The following is a 16,452-nucleotide window of genomic DNA, read 5'->3' as shown; positions in this document are numbered from 1 at the left end:
TATGAGCCTATCAGGAGAGAAAACTGGTGAGTACACATTTTCCGGAGAATCAGTCGTCCTATCGTCAAAATTTCAGCTTGAAATCGACTAGATCGTTTTAAATTACGCATAAACGACTATGAAAAAGGAAGGATTTTTCTTCGCTGTTGTCTCCATACGGAAAATGTAGCTACGGTACGATTCGAACGACTCAATTGAACAAACATTGTCGCGGTATCATTCCATAAGGCAGCAAAATAAAATTTCCATGGAGAATTAGAAATTTTCATAAAAAATTTGGAAATTGTCAATAAGAATCAGGATATGAGCAATAAATAAATATAAAATTTCCACAAATAATGCTAAATTTCCATGAATAATTGAGAATTTTCCACAAAACAAAAATAAATTAGCACTTTTGAAAGCAAAAATTGCAATTATAAAAGAAGAATCTTCCATAAAAAAATCAAAATACAAACAGAAAATCTTTAATAAAATCATAAATAAATCAATATTAGCAATAAGCAATTACAAAATTTTCCACAATTTTTTTCCATCAAAAACTTTTAAAAAATCCACAAAAAATCCATACAAAGAAAAAACAAAAAAAAAAGTATGAGTCACTGAAGACAGCCTCACAGTTGAGGTCGAAATACGTATCTGCAAAGATAACAAAACGTAGTGGAATTAAATGGAAAGTACTAAACTCGTCTTAGACGGTTAAATACATGCCAAAAAGCAATAAAACTGATGAAATTTTCCATAAACGCTTTTTAAAAAGTGCTATGGAAAAATGTTTTATTGCTTTTTTTAAATTTCTTTATGAAAATTTGCTCTTTATTGATTATTTTGTGGAATATTTTTAATTTTTTATTGAAAACATTTTTTGAAAAATTTTGTGATTCCTTACTGCTAATATTGATTTATATGTAGAAATTTTGTTTTCTACGGAAACGTAGAATATTTGGATTTGGATGGACTAGCACCAATTGCAAGAGAGTTCGTGGGGCAGTACCAGGCGGGTTTTATGGGCGAACGCTCCACCACGGACCAGGTGTTCGCCAGGTGATATAATCGATCAGGACCAGCTATGGCATAGCTAATGCACGAACACGGGTTTCCGGATAAACTAACGCGGTTGATCAAAGCGACGATGGATCCGGTGATGTGCGTATTTCGAGTTTCTGGGGCATTCTCGAGTCCCTTCGAAACGCGCAGAGGGTAACGGCAAGGTGATGATCTTTCGTGTCTGCTATTCAACATCTCTTTGGAAGGGGTAATACGAAGAGCAGGGATTAACACGAGTGTACAATTTTCAATAAGTCCGTCCAGCTATTTGGCTTCGCCGACGACAAAGATATCATGGCACGTAACATTGAGAAGATGGAGGAAGCCTACGTCAGACTGAAGATGATGATGATGGTCCCGCCACATACCCCTACAAGGGTTTGAGCTAGACGAGTTATCTCTAAGATAATTAATTGATATGCATTTAATCGGATTTCCAAAAAGAAAAACGATCCGATTTCTTATCACAGATATAAATTTGAATATTTTACATCACTATACAGCAAAAAATATATATTTAAAAAACTGATCTTTCCAAAACTGCAATCTTGCTAAAACATCAGTAGTGATACATACAGCTCTATGAAAATGCAAAACTTGTGATACCTCTCGCACAGATTTCAAAAGTTTCACCAGGAATCGCGTATCAAGTCAATTTTCGCTCAACAACTTATATGTATCTATAGTATTCATGATTCTCGACAATACAGGCACCAACACTTGTGATACCGCTCCGTCGATATCAAAAGTTTCAGTTTAACCGCGAAACAATCTACTGGATAGCTATATCGAACATTCAAAACTCTTTCAGCAGTAACCATACAAAAGTCATTCACTCCTAATCATTCAAACAGATCAAAATGTGGCACATGAAAATTAAATTTGAAATAATTTATACCTGTATTTCGCGCGCGAGGCTCAAACTCTTGTAGACTACACAAAGAAAAGTTAAATTAATAATTACGTCAAGAAAGTAAAAAATCCATCATCATCATCGAGGCGATCGTTGTAGTCGTTAATGCCCCAAAAACAATAAATAAAATAAAAATAAAACACACAAAAGTATCCGTTGGGTAAAACTTCGTCAAAACTTAAATTAGTTAATGCTAAAAAATTGTCGAGTAGCTGTCTAAAATGCAGCTTTGACGTGTGAAATACATTGTCTCTTGAACTGTGCTAGTGTCGCTGCACGTTTGATGTGTGTAGGCATCGAATTGAAAACATTTATACCCTTGTAGAACAATGAATTTTGTGAAGCACCATGCATAAAGAAAGGTGTTCTTACATCAACCGCGTTTCTCGTATTATATCTATGAATGTCACTTCCTCTTTCAATTCGATCACACAAATATCGAGGCAGCAAACCATTAATTACTTTAAAATGAACACCATAGTCAAATAAACAATGCGTTGCTTCACTGACAGCCACTGCAAGGCGTCTAACAAAAAAGTTGAGGAAGTGAACCTATTGCATCTCAAAATCAAGCGCATTATTTTATTTTGCAAACGCTGTAATCTCGATATTTGTGTACCGTTAGCCAAGAATAGGATGGACGGGCAGAAATCCAGATGAGGAGAGATGATTGATTTATACAACAATATTTTACTAGCAATGGTTAAATCGTGTTTTAATCGGCAAAGAATTCCATACTTCTTGGCAATTTTCTTGATAACATTGTCAATATGTTTGTCAAATATTAGCTTGTCATCAATAATCACGCCAAGATATTTAATCTCCCGTACGCGATCAATTGCCTCATCATCCATCATAACAGAGACATTTTCACTTATTCGGTTCCGCGAAATTATCATGAACTTAGTTTTACTTATGTTCAATTTTAACTGTTTATATTTCAACCATCTACTTAGAGAATGCAAATCTTCGTTTAAGTGTGCAACGGCCTCTTCTAGGTTTTTAGCTGCAATGAACAGCACGGTGTCATCAGCAAAAGATTTATATCACAAAATCGTAAGACTCGTCGCATGTCATTTATGTACATAATGAATAAAATAGGCCCTAATACACTTCCCTGTGGCACGCCGAGCGTGTTCTCCACGGGACTTGATACACAATCGTTAAAAGCAGTCCGTTGAGTTCTGTCACTCAAATAGCTTTCAAACCATTTGTAAGCAGAACCCGAAATTCCAAAGCGCTGAATTGTTTTCAACAATAAGGGCCGAGAAATTGTTTCAAAAGCGCGTTTTAGATCCAAGAACACCGCAACAATCGTATCTTTTTGCTCTACTTTTTCTTTCCATTTAGCCAATACCAAGTTCAATGCGGTTTCACAAGAATGACCTTCTCGATATCCCGATTGTTCCGGTATGAGCAAGTTATTATTATTTAAATACTCTAGCAGCTGGCCTTTTATAACAAGTTCTAAAATTTTCTCTAATGTGTGCAACATGTTGATGGGACGAAACTCTTCGGATTTAATCGTTCCAGCAACTTTTTGTATAGGAATCACAGGATTCCTTCCAAACTTGTGGCACGTGCCCAGTTTGTATAGATTCATTAATTAGGTCCAGCAAGCTGTCTCCGATGACATCAAAGCAGTCTTGTATCACTTTTGCATTTACGTTATCTACACCAGCCGTTTTTCCCATCGAGAAGCAAATATTCCTTAATTCTTCCAATGTTATTGGGTGAAAGCCTTCAAATCTACAGTTAACATCGATCGGCTGTCGTATTTCGTCGGGTTCATCAACTAATTCAATAGATGCATTAATAGATGAAACACTGCTGACAAAATATTCGTTAAACTTATCTGCAATTAATTGTTCTGATAGTTCTAGTGTGCCATCAAAAGTTATGGACCGCGGTTTACTAGTACTAGGTTTCAAAAGTGATTTCAATATTTTCCATAACTCTTTGCTGTTGTTTTGATGTTGATCAATTTTCATCTGAATATATTCGCATCGCGTACGTTTCAAACGTTGCGAATATTTATTACGCGCAACCTGGTACCTATTCCAACGATAATCACTGTTAAGTCTACAAAATTTTCTGTACAACTTATCCCTTTTTACGTTTAAGGCGCAAGAGGTCTAAATTGTACCAGCTGTTCGAATTATTTTGAGATACAAACTTTTGTTCAACTAACTGAGTGGTACAGGTTTTTATGACATTCGTGAGAACAGCTGATTTGTGATCCAAAGCTCCGCCTTTTCTGTGACAATCCGCGTTTCTTTCGACAAGATTCGAAACTGCTTGTTTCGAATATTTCCTCCAGCACTTCAATTTATTTTACATTACTATTATTACCTTTATTATCATCAACATTGATTACTATTGTTTCATGATCGGTTATTTTTAAATCGCAATTAATAACAGTATTAACTGAATCAAAATTAGAATAAACATGATCAATTAAAGTTCTACTGTGCCGGGAAATACGCGTATAATCAAAAACTTTCTGTTTTAAGTTGAAAAATCTGCCAAATTTTTCAAATGCTTCGAATTATGAACGTCACACCAATTGATATTGAAATCGCCAGCGAGTACATTTAATTTGCTATGATCTAGAAACCTCTCCAACCAGTTTTCAAAAATTTCAACAAATCGCTGGTCATTAGAACTGGGAGAGTGATACAAAACACCATAGTTACCCATCTTCATGCCACGTACAACTGTAATGCCTAAGAACCAGTTTCCATCACAAACTTCGTTCAATTGAAGCTTGAACTGAACCGATTCTTTGACATAAATAGCAACACCGCCAGTGTGTCTCGAATGTGATAAACAAGCAGCCACACTGTAACCCGGAATACTATATTGATCAAAAGCATCAATGTCGATAATATGTGTTTCAGATAGAAAGACTAAAAACGGACGTGTATCTTCCACAATCTTACGTAAGGCAACGTAGTTTGTGGATAACCCAGCAATATTGAAATACAAAATATTTAACTGATTCACATTACTACTGGAACTTGGTTGCTATTCATTGAAACGTAAGCTGCTCTTTTTCCGATCAAATAATCTTTTGTAAACTTTACATTCGGTGCTAAATGCCCCGTGGTTAACGTCCAGATTAATTTTACGTTCCTTATTCATTTTAAACAATTAACACATTTCAATACAGTTGACGTGCAATCAGAGGTCTTGTGACGTTCACTGCACTTTGAGCACGCAATGTCATTCTTACACTCCGTACTCATGTGCCCAAATTCTCCACACTGGAAACACCTCAAAACGCTAATCTCTGGAACTACAAGGCACCGATCAAACCTTATGTTTACCTTTTTCGCGGTTAACAAACAACTATGAGTCTCTTTATCGACTTCAATTACCACGTTGTACTTGTTGTACTTAAAACGTGGATTTTCATACATCCTAACGACTTTAACATCATTTATAGCGATGTCTTCATTCTGATCTTTCAAGATCTGAATGAAGTCATCGGAGGAAAATTTATCAGACATGCCCATCACTTTCAATCTTGGCACCGATGATGGGACAACAGCGTTATAACTCTCACCCAATTCGCTTTGAATGCCTTCTTTGACAGCGTTAACATTATACCCTGTTGCACACTCAGCAATAATAGAGCCGTCTTTCCCGTTTCTAAAGTTACTGATCTTGTGTGTTTTTGGATCTAACTTTTTGTTCAAAAACTTGCGAGTATCATCGCTACTTTGATTGGACTCTTTCGGTTTTATCACAATAACCGGACGAGTCTTACGAGCCACTTTTACATCATTAATGGCAACACTTTTCTTGCTTTCTTTATTACTACTAATTTTACTCCCAGTGCTTTTTTTAACGATATCCGCGAAGCTAATATTCTCATTGAAAACATCATCAACGTCTTCTTGAACTTTACGTTTTTTACCTCTGGATTCAAATTCGATTCCGAAGACGATCTTGATGTACCTTGTGACACATTCATTGCAGCTACTTTATTGGTCGCATCAAATTGTAAAAATGATCCTTTCATATTTTTCAATTCATTTCCAATTAAGTCCCGAAAACCATTAACTGCATCATTTAGGGCATTTTGCACCCTTTTCCCCAATTGTTCAATCCCGTCTTTTAGCGCGATGTTTATCTGAGCAGCAATGTCATCTCGAATGCCCTCGATCGAATCAGACATAGAAGAAATCTTCTTCATTTCCTCTTCGATCTTTTGGACGTTCGAGAGCAATACATTCTGCTCGCCACAACACTGGCTTGATAAACAATTATCACACTTAAACACAACATTATCATTCTCCGTGACCAGCTTTGCCAATGGTTTGGTCATGGATGTGCACTTGTAGTGGTACACTTTAGCGCAACCACAACCAGAACAACTCATTGGCAAATCACTGGGCAGGATCCCCATGCCACACTCACTGCACTCAACCATCTCGCTTATGCCCTACACAGCTAGCAAACGGTACCATGCAGACGACACAGAACACAAAGAGACAAAACAAAGCACAAAAATTTACCGGCCGCCAGCTGCTGCTGGGGCTGAAAAATCCAAAATTGAACGAGAATAACCAGCAGACACAATTTGTCTTTTGGTTATTTCGTCACTTAGCACTTTAGGGCACGCGAATAAAAGCACTTTTTCGCGGCACTGTCGCAATTTCACACGTAATTAATCGTTTTTTTTAATCACTGCACGGCAAAAACAAACCACTCCGGTCACCACTACATCACCGAATGAAGAGGGAAGCTAAGCGGATCAGACTAGTCATCAACACGTCGAAGACGAAGTACATGATAGGGAGAGGTTCAAGAGAGGACACTGTGAGCCACCCACCTTCAGTTTGCATCGGTGGTGACGAAATCGACGTGGTAGAAGAATTTTTGTACTTGGGCTTACTGGTGACTGCCGAAAATGATACCAGCAGAGAAATTAGGAGACGTATAGTTGCTGGAAATCGTAAGTACTTTGGACTCCGCAAGACGCTCCGATCGAATAGAGTTCGCCGCCGTATCAAACTGACAATCCACAAAACGCTCATTAGACCGGTAGTCCTCTACGGACACGAGACCTGGACGATGCTCTTGGAGGACCAACGCGCACTTGGAGTTTTCGAAAGGAAAATGCTGCGTACCATCTATGGTGGGGTGCAGATGGCGGACGGTACGTGGAGGAGGCGAATGAACTACGAGTTGCATGAGCACACTGCGAAAATCGGACGACTGCGAAGGGCCGGGCACATAGCCAGAAGGTCGGACAGTAACCCGGTTAAAATGGTTCTCGACAACGATCCGACGGGCACAAGAAGGCGAGGTGCGTTGCCTGCTGGGGATCGATCAGGTGGATCGATCAGATGGAAGATGACTTGCGGACCCTCCGTAGACTGCGTGGTTGGCGATGTGTATCCATGGACCGAGCCGAATGGAGAAGACTCTTATATACTGCACAGGCCACTTCGTCCTTGGTCTGAATAAATAAATAATAAATAATTGTGGAAATTTTGCAATATTTGTGGAAATTTTATATTTATTTATTGCTCATACCCTGATTTCTTTATTGGCAATTTCCTAATATTTCATGGAAAATTACTAATTTTTCAGGGGGAGTTTTTATTTTAGTGATTAGGTCAGTACGGAATTAAGTACAAATACAAAAGCTTAAACAACGGTTTTCTAAAATCTCATTCATAGCCAATTATTATGGCTTTGGGACAGTTCGTCGAATTCCGTTTAGTCAAATGACATTTAGTCGAAAGTACATTTGTTCGAAGGGACATTTAGTCGAATGGACATTTAGTCGAATGGATATTTAGTCGAATGAACATTTGGTCGATGGACATTTAGTCGAGAGGACATGAAGTCGAAAGGACATTTAGTCGAGTGTTGAAAGTATTTAGTCGGTAATAAGTAATTAGTTAAATGGATAATTCGTCAATAGCTTTTCGGTTGAATTTAAATAAATAATCCACAAGATGGACATGGATAAACTGATTAGAGGAATTCAGTGGTCGTGAAGAAGTACAATCAGCAGCGGAAGAAACGAATACGGATGCCAATGAGGATTTTTCACCTTAGCTAGCAGAAGCTTCTGGAGACCCTGGTGGATTGAAGAAAAAGTGAAATAGCAAAATATTAGGTACTGATGGTGAAATACCCTTTAATCTATTTTTCGGCACATGTCAAAAACCAATGATATCAATGTTATTTTGCCAATACTTCATCGTAGTCGGCTTCGGAACATTTAGTCTAATGACATTTGGTCAAATGACATTTCGTCGAAAGGACGTTTAGTCGAATGGAAATGGTTTTCTTATTCTTTACATTGAAACTCTTTCTTTCACTCAATATTTATACAAAAATCAGTTCAGAATAAAATTCCAACCATAATTCGTTAATGATTGGCCGAAAATTTAATTCCGACCAAATGGTCATATGACCTAATCTATTCGACATCATATCTATTGACGAAACATCATTCGACTAAACTTCTTTTCACCAGGTGGAATCGATTCATCGTAGTCGGTTAAAGGGGTTCGCCAAAGACAATATCCAGTGAGAAATATTCTCGGAATATTGACCGTTTTCGTATTATTTATTCTTTTTATGAATCTATCATTCTTTGCACAATATTGAAGCAATAATTATGTGACTTTTATGAACACCACAATAAATCATTTATTTTTTAATTGTTATTGACTAAAGTTCTTTTTTTTTTAAAGCCATTCGACGGTACGTCATTAGACTACATGTACCAAGATTTTTAATTCGAAAATCCGCTTTTGAACAAACGTCATCCGACCAAATGTGCAAAGATTCTTCATTCTAAAATCTGATTTCAACTAAGTTTTCATTCGACCAAATGTCCATTCGACGTAGTGTCCTTTCGACCAAATGTGCGTCTCTAGTGCAGCGGTTCTCAACCTGCGGTACATGTAGCCCTGGGGGTACCTCGGACAAAAATGCGTAATGGCGGATGTATTACAACTCCAATCAAAATTTATTGATAAAGTGTAATGTTTTTAATTTCAAAATATTGTCTTGTATTTAATATGCATAACTATCAGTAAATCAAAGCCTATTGAATACTGCCCTCCACAACTCGCTCAGTGTATGAAGGACTGTGGACAACAGATTAAAAGCACAAAACGTCGAATGGACAAATTTTAAAAATTTCAATGCGATCTACCTGATTGAAACAAAATGTTTTCTTTGTCCTTATTTGAGAGGTGTTTAGCCCTAGGCTGCCTCACCTCTACAAAATGTTGAATAATATGTTAAAAATATGCTTCCAAACAAAAATCTCGAATCTAAAGTTCCGGAAGCCACAATTTAAGAGGCATGAAGTTTTTTTTTTTGAAAAGCTCAGTTGCTTCTTTTCAAGAGGATTGGAAGCATCTTTCTACGCTTTTCGAGACCTCTTTCCAGGCAGTTTAGAAGCCTGCTTTCAAGAGGCTTGGAGGGCACCTTTTAAAAGATTCGGAAGCCTACTTTCTAGAGTTTTGAAAACCTCCTTTCAAGAGACTAGAAATCTTTCTTTTAAGAGGCTCAGAAGCCTCCTTTCGAGAGACCCGGAAGCCTCCTTTCAAGAGGCCCGGCAGCCTCCTTTCAAGAGTCCCGGAAGCCTCCCTTCAAGAGGCCCGGAAGCTTCCTTACAATAGGCCCGGAAGCCTCCTTTCAAGAGGCCCGGAAGCTTCCTTCCGAGAGTCCCGGAAGCCTCCTTTCAAGTGGCCCGGAAGCCTCCTTTCAAAACGCTCGGAAGCCTCCTTTCCAAAAGCTCGAAAGTCTCCTTTAAAAAAGCTCGGAAGTCTTCTTTCAAATTGCCCAGAAACCTCCTCCCAAGAGGCCCGGAAACCTCCACTCAAAAGGAACGAAATGATCCGTTCAAGAGGCCCGAAGGCCTTCTTACAAAACGCCTGTAAGCCTACTTTCAAAAGGCTCTAAAGCCTCCTTTTAAGAGGCTCGAAAACATGCTTTTAAGAGGCTTGGAAGCCTTCTTTCAAAAGGCTTGGATGGCTCCTTTCAAGATGCTCGAAAAGCTTTTTTCAAAAGGCTCGGAATCCTCATTTCATGCGACTCAAATCATTCAAAAGTCTCCTTTCAAGAGACTCGAAAGATTTCTTTCAAGAGGCTCCGAAGCCTCCATTCAAGAGGCTCGGAATGCATCTTACAAGAGGCTTTGAAGCGATCTATCAAGATGCTCAGAGGCCTAATTTTAAGTGGCTCGAAAGCCGCCATTTAAGAGGATCGGAAGACTTCTTACAATAAGCTCGGAAGTCTCCATTCAAGAGGCTCGGAAGGCTCCAATAGTCATGAAAGTCCTGTTGAAAGCTTAATCTATATATTTTTTGGAGAGCCATAAATCCTCAGCTGGAGAACGCACAGTAAAAATTTTTGAGATGTGCTAATCACCTATTAATTATTATATGAGCCGTTAAAAACGCTGTTTTGGGACTCTGTCTTGATTGTCCTTAAAAAAGTATTAACAAAATCAAAACACTGTTATTTAATCTTGCCCAACGTTTCGATCCGTTTGGGACCTTCCTCAGGGATTCAATTCTTACAGGTTTATCCTCAACTGTGGTTCTGCTGAACCATTGATTGTCATGAGGTCAGGATTTTCCCACATAAACGAGAACGGTTCGAGCACCGCGTTTATGGTAAAACCCTTTCCGTTTATCGTTCGTTGGAATTCAGTGCCTGGCACCTGGTGATCGATCTTGTCCTGTAAGAATTGAGTCCCTGAGGAAGGTCCCAAACAGACCGAAACGTTGGACAAGATTAAATAACAGTGTTTTGATTTTGTCAAGACTGAAAAGCCATCTCCGAATCACTAAACTACAGTCGAAATTAATGGCTTAAGAAAGTAGGTTGTTTTTTTAGTATTTTATGCGGATACCGCTAAAAAATGTGACTATTGACCAAACATGTCAGAATTTATGTAAGAATTTAAGAGAAGAAAACGATCCTACGGATTGCTTTATAATTCCAAAGAATCAGTTCCTGCTAGTGAATTAGGTCGTCACATGTTCATACAATTTAGTGATGGTTAAATGATATGCAAAACTTAATCATCAAGGACTCACACGCACATAAATTCGTCTCAAGTAAAACCGCATAGTTTCACTCATATGTGAAATATTCTCCCATACCGCTATAAAAAAAATTGAAAAACCATCCGACGCAATTTATTGTTTTCGAAAGAAAATAAAAATACAGAAAATCAAAAACTCATCGGATTTTTTAAGGAATTGGTCTGAAATTTCATGATTTTTATGCGAAGTTTATTTATTGACCCTCACATTAATTTTTGATCAAAAAAATCAATTATTACTATTTGTACCGTCCTAAATTTATTGTATTGTTCTATTTGTGGAACCAGTCGGCCCATAAACTATATCAATCATACTCTACCTGTTCGCAAAAATCGTAAAGATATTTGGAAAACAAAAACAATTTATACATGAACATGAACTTTATTAAATTATTCCTGGTTATTTCTTGACTGGCACTATTAATCCAGTAACCCAGTTTGTTTAATACTTTAGCAGAGTACTGATGCTTAGGAGCAAAGTGCTCGGCTGACCTCAACCACCCTGAACGGTGATTATTTTATTACAGTAGTACCATATCCCCGATCGCGTTAAGCGTATTATTTTTCAATTCAATTACAAGTTATCGTTCGATGAATACGGCGGCACTTCATCGTACGGTACCTCCGCGCACACATCTCAAAGGAGAAGTTCAATTCAATTGCATTTTAATACAGCGCACTCCCGTAGAACCACCTGAGGTAGCGAAAAAATTGCCACTTGATCAAGCTACCATCGATCGGTTGGGGATCCGATACTGCTGGAAACCGTGCGGCGGCACGTAAACGGAGGCCGCAGTTCACAGCACCTACCGTGCAATGATCGTACCGATTATGATGATCGGCTATCAGCAAATTGAATATCGTGCTTTGGCAATAAGCTGCTAAGTACGTAGCAGAGGGAACAGTTTGCCACCCAGTATCGGATGACTCGATGGTGGCATTTCGATTTGGTACTATAGGTTTGCCCGTGTAATGATTTGGTCATAATACGGGTAGATGAGAACATAGATTGATCAAAATTGATGATTTTTTTTCACAACATCGTTTTTGCCTTTCTCGTATATTTCTAATACTTTTAAATTACATCCTCAAAAATGACTTAACTCAAGTCACAATTTAAAAAAAAAATCTATTGTAGCATATTTACAAGACACATAGAATATGTAAAACTTTATGGTTAGTTTTTTCAGCTATAATCAAGTGCGTACGGTGTGCTGTGCACATCACTAGCCTATTTCTTCACGGGCCTTCGCCTCGAGAAATCCCTTTCCGATTACGATCACCATCAGCCAATGAGTGTTATCAACTTTGATTACTGAGGAGCCGGGAGATCAAGATCACTTTTCCGTCACCATCTCCTACGTACTTATTTCAACTGCTCGGTAATCATAAGCCATGCGAAAGATGATGACGCGAGACCGCGCAGGTTTGCCGGTGCGATCACTTGAAGTTGCAAAATCGCAACCACATCTTCTGCACTAAACCAATATTAAAATCATATTAAAAAGGCATAGAAAAGCGTTTCTTATTGCATCGGTTCGTTCGCATGGCCAAAGCTGCCGAGAAAACTGCTTTCTACTCTGGGGGAGAAATAAAGATGCTGCATATCATCGCGAGTTTCAACGGCTCGTTACGTTTTGTCTATATTTATTGATGGAAAATATTTAAACCCTGAAAATTAATCATCAAAGTAATTTCCATAAGACTTCTCCCAAATCTGGTGCAAGCGTCTAGTATCAAATATTAATCAGTAAAATAATTTTGAAAACAGTTTTGCAACCAAATAAACACCGTGAAACAGTCGGCACCAGAGTACCAAGAGGTGCAACGTACGCTAGAGACTCGATTGATGCCGTGGCATGAAGTTGCCGAGTGCCGGTCACTATTGATGCGTGATCTAACCCAGCATGATCATGATTATGATGATAATCTAATAGCCGTTTCCACTTACCGGTATGGGGCATTTCTTCCACACTGAGGGAGCTCAGCAAGTACTGATTGTAAGCGATAGCCGGTGGGTTAGCAATATCTGAAAAAGAAACAGAGGAGAACGGAAAAAAGGGGAAAGTGTTATTACTGGAGTGCATAAGCCCTCGATGTGGGGGCACGTGGTAAATTGTTTTAATTTATTCGAATGGTTATTTGATGGTGTGTCATTAGGTTTTCAACGCTAGGATGGAAATGCGTAATCAGTGGTATTGGAGTTTTGATCATTTCATATAGGACGATCTAAACTGGATTCATGTCAAACGTCGATGGGAATCATATCTAATTCAAATGTTCATGGTTTGGTCCAGAAAATATTGGAGTTGTAAATTTTTGCGACTCCTTTGAGCAGTAAAACTTTCTTGTTAGCCTTATACACATGCGAAAAAATAGAGTTGGAATTGAAACCTCACAGGTAATAACTGTGGACGTGATGAATAAACAATAACCTGCAACTAAATTCAATTGAAATCCATTTAGATACTAACACAAATCCAGCATAAATTCAATCCGAATCCAATCTAGTTCTAAGCCTAGCTAAATGCAATGCGGAATCAACCAGCTGAGTTGAACTCAGATTATAATCATTTTGTGAAAATAACATTCTTGCGGGCACTGTTTCCATTTTTCTGGACGTTTTCCATAGGATTCCAGTTACCAGTACATATGTCACTCATTCTGTCAGCAGAGTGTCAAAACACAAACTTTGTGACACGAAACAACGTATCCCCTTTCCTTCTATTTTAGATTGCCGAAAAAATCGTTCTCCTTTGAATATTATTCTCTAAACAACCGTCGTCCTTTCAATAATGGCCCAACACTTGATCCTAATCCTGGCGTCGAAAGCGCACTGGTGGTCGTATTAGGCACACCGGATTATGCAACCGAGCCGCACCACAACCCACTGTCCACACTGTGAAAATATTATAATTCCATTAATTAACGCCTTTTAAGACGCATAAATTAGCATAACGAACCGGGCGGCGACGACGGCGGCGAACCGTCAAAACACTACCGGCGAGGCCGGATTACGCCGTATTGCCAAGTTGGTTGTGCCCGGAAAAGCACCCGCGCGCGGAAGGTGCTTCGTTTAATGTTCTAGAAAATATGCGTACCGCACATAAAAGGTGAGTGAATTTCGTCATTCTGATCGCCGGGGCTTTCTAGCCATACTAATGTTCCTTTCACGATTTGGTACGCTTTCACGCGTCGCACAGATCCAACACCTTCGCTTATCGGGAGGGTATGTGATACGTTTTTCTTTGTGTGTTCAAGTCATTCAATTTGAGAGAAAAAATTAACTTGTGGCAGCTGAAGACCCATATTAATCACACCAAAATATAAATGATTGAAACTGCCCCCAGAGAAACTGATCCTTTCGTTAAAGCATTGCCGAAGAAGTCTTGAGTCAGCTTGAAAAGACTTACGAGCTAGTCAAGAATCGTCTGCTACCGTTGAGTCGCCGTCTTGATGCAAATCCAGCTCTAAAGTCAGCCTACTTGGAGTTCATCGGGGAGTATTGGGATCAAGATGAATACAAACAGGTGTAGCAGTATGCCAATTTCATGATTCAGTCATCTTGGATTTTTATATGAGGCAGCCACCGAGTATGTTTATGTTTTGCACTGAAAATGAATATTTCACCCCCGCGCTAGTCTCTCCCATCTACTGTAGAAGTGAGTGAACCCTGATTGGGATCTCGCCAATGGAGGCAGTTCCTCTCGATATGTCAAGGGCATTAGCAGCATACTTCCTTCCTCATCATTGCGTATTTCGTCCAGATATCATTAGGACCTCCGAGTCGTTTTAGATGCGTCTTAAATGACGCCTTCATGGTGAATTTGTGGTTGAGTACGACCTAGTTGGCATCCCTATTCGTTTTCAAATGCCGAAGTTTGCCATTATTTCCGAAATTAAAAAAAAAATACCGGCAATTTTGGATGGTTACAGACGACCGCCCTCTCCAACAGATCCTGTCGCTAGACTCACTGGTAATCCGATTAAGATATTACTACACGAGATAGTGGCAAACGGCACATCTTCTAAACCCTAACGACGTTACTCCAGGAGCTATCCAAACGAGGGAAAGGTTTTATGAACTGAACTACTTGTGCTGCTGCATTTCTCCGGGCTCAGTCTTTGTAAATAGTCGCTGAATTCTCCAGAAAGACTAGAAAATATTCCAACCGGGCTCCGAGACGTACGCACCGTACCTGATCTTGATTCTTTCGCCTCTGTCTGTCAAAACCCTAGGCCTAAAATGGCCACAAACAATGGACGAACTAGGTCTCCACGTACATAAGTGGAATGAAGAGTGCGTCGTCCTAAAAGGGTTGTAGGATAAAAGGTCGAAGGTCAAAAGGTCGAAGGAACAAAAGGTCAAAACAAAAAATCTGAGTAAAAAGGTCGAAAAGACAAAAGGTCGAAGGGACAAAAGGTCGAAACAAAAAAATTGAGTAAAAAGGCCAAAGGACAAAGAGTCGAAGGACAAAAGAAAGAAATTACGGATGTAGGACAAAAGGTCGAAGATCAAAAGGTCGAAGGTATAAAGATCGAAGGACAAAAAGTCGAAGGGTCAAAAAGTGAGATGGGACCGGGCCACTATTTGCACGAGGTTCTTAAAAATTCCCTCGGTTTTTGTCAATTCTTGACTCATCAAAACTGTCATAACTCCAACATTTCTCAAGCGATCTTAGGGCCGATGTCCACGTAGCGTTTTTTTACGCTGCGTTTGTGCACGACTACATTTGATGCTAGGTAACTTGCGTGAACGCGGCGTGCACGCAGCGTAAAAAACCGCTACGTGGACATCGGCCCTTAGAGATCAGCATATCGTTGGAAAGAGGAAGTGTGCACACTCAGTTTTTATTTTTGCAGCTCGGCAAAATCCGCACAGCCGTATACCCAGAAAAATAAAAACTGATATCCCGTCATAAATTAGGTTTGTTAACTGGGTTTCGGCAAATTATTTGCTGATTGTCAGCAATTTTGACAGATATCTCAGCGAAAAACATGTTTGCTGGCGCACGGTTGTGCAAATCTCGGTAAAAGTTGAACAAATTGCTGAGATCCCAGTAAACAACATTAAGTGTGTATATCCTCAATAACTGGAGAAGGGTCATTTGGCCGAGACCCGTCCGGCCATTTGGGCGAATACCACTAGGCCGAACAAACCATTAGGCCAAAAAGGTCATCCGGCCGAATAGGTCATTTAGACGAATTAGTCATTTGGCCGAATAGGACATTTGGCCGAAAAGGACATTCGGCCGAATAGGACATTTGACCGAATAGAACATCTGGCCGAATAAGACATTTGGACGTGTGCATTCAGTACTTTCAAACGTCGGACGTGTGTCATATTCCTCTTCCTCAGTTATTTTTGAATTGTAGTTTGAAATGAGTATTGTACGCA

General features: G+C 39.2%; 1 protein-coding gene across 1 annotated transcript in view; it reads right to left on the bottom strand.

Moving 5' to 3' along the window:
* Positions 1-16,452, bottom strand: part of LOC134217322 (paired box pox-neuro protein-like) — a 156,497-nt gene that overhangs the window by 88,132 nt on the left and 51,913 nt on the right. The window contains exon 2 of the mRNA XM_062696071.1: positions 13,006-13,083. Within this exon, the coding sequence (XP_062552055.1) occupies positions 13,006-13,018 (13 nt within the window). The 5' untranslated portion in view covers positions 13,019-13,083. The remainder of the gene's footprint in view (positions 1-13,005; positions 13,084-16,452) is intronic.

The sequence above is a fragment of the Armigeres subalbatus genome, chromosome 2 (genome assembly GCF_024139115.2).
Source record: "Armigeres subalbatus isolate Guangzhou_Male chromosome 2, GZ_Asu_2, whole genome shotgun sequence".
NCBI lineage: Eukaryota > Metazoa > Arthropoda > Insecta > Diptera > Culicidae > Armigeres > Armigeres subalbatus.
This window is presented reverse-complemented; position numbering and strand designations above follow the sequence as displayed.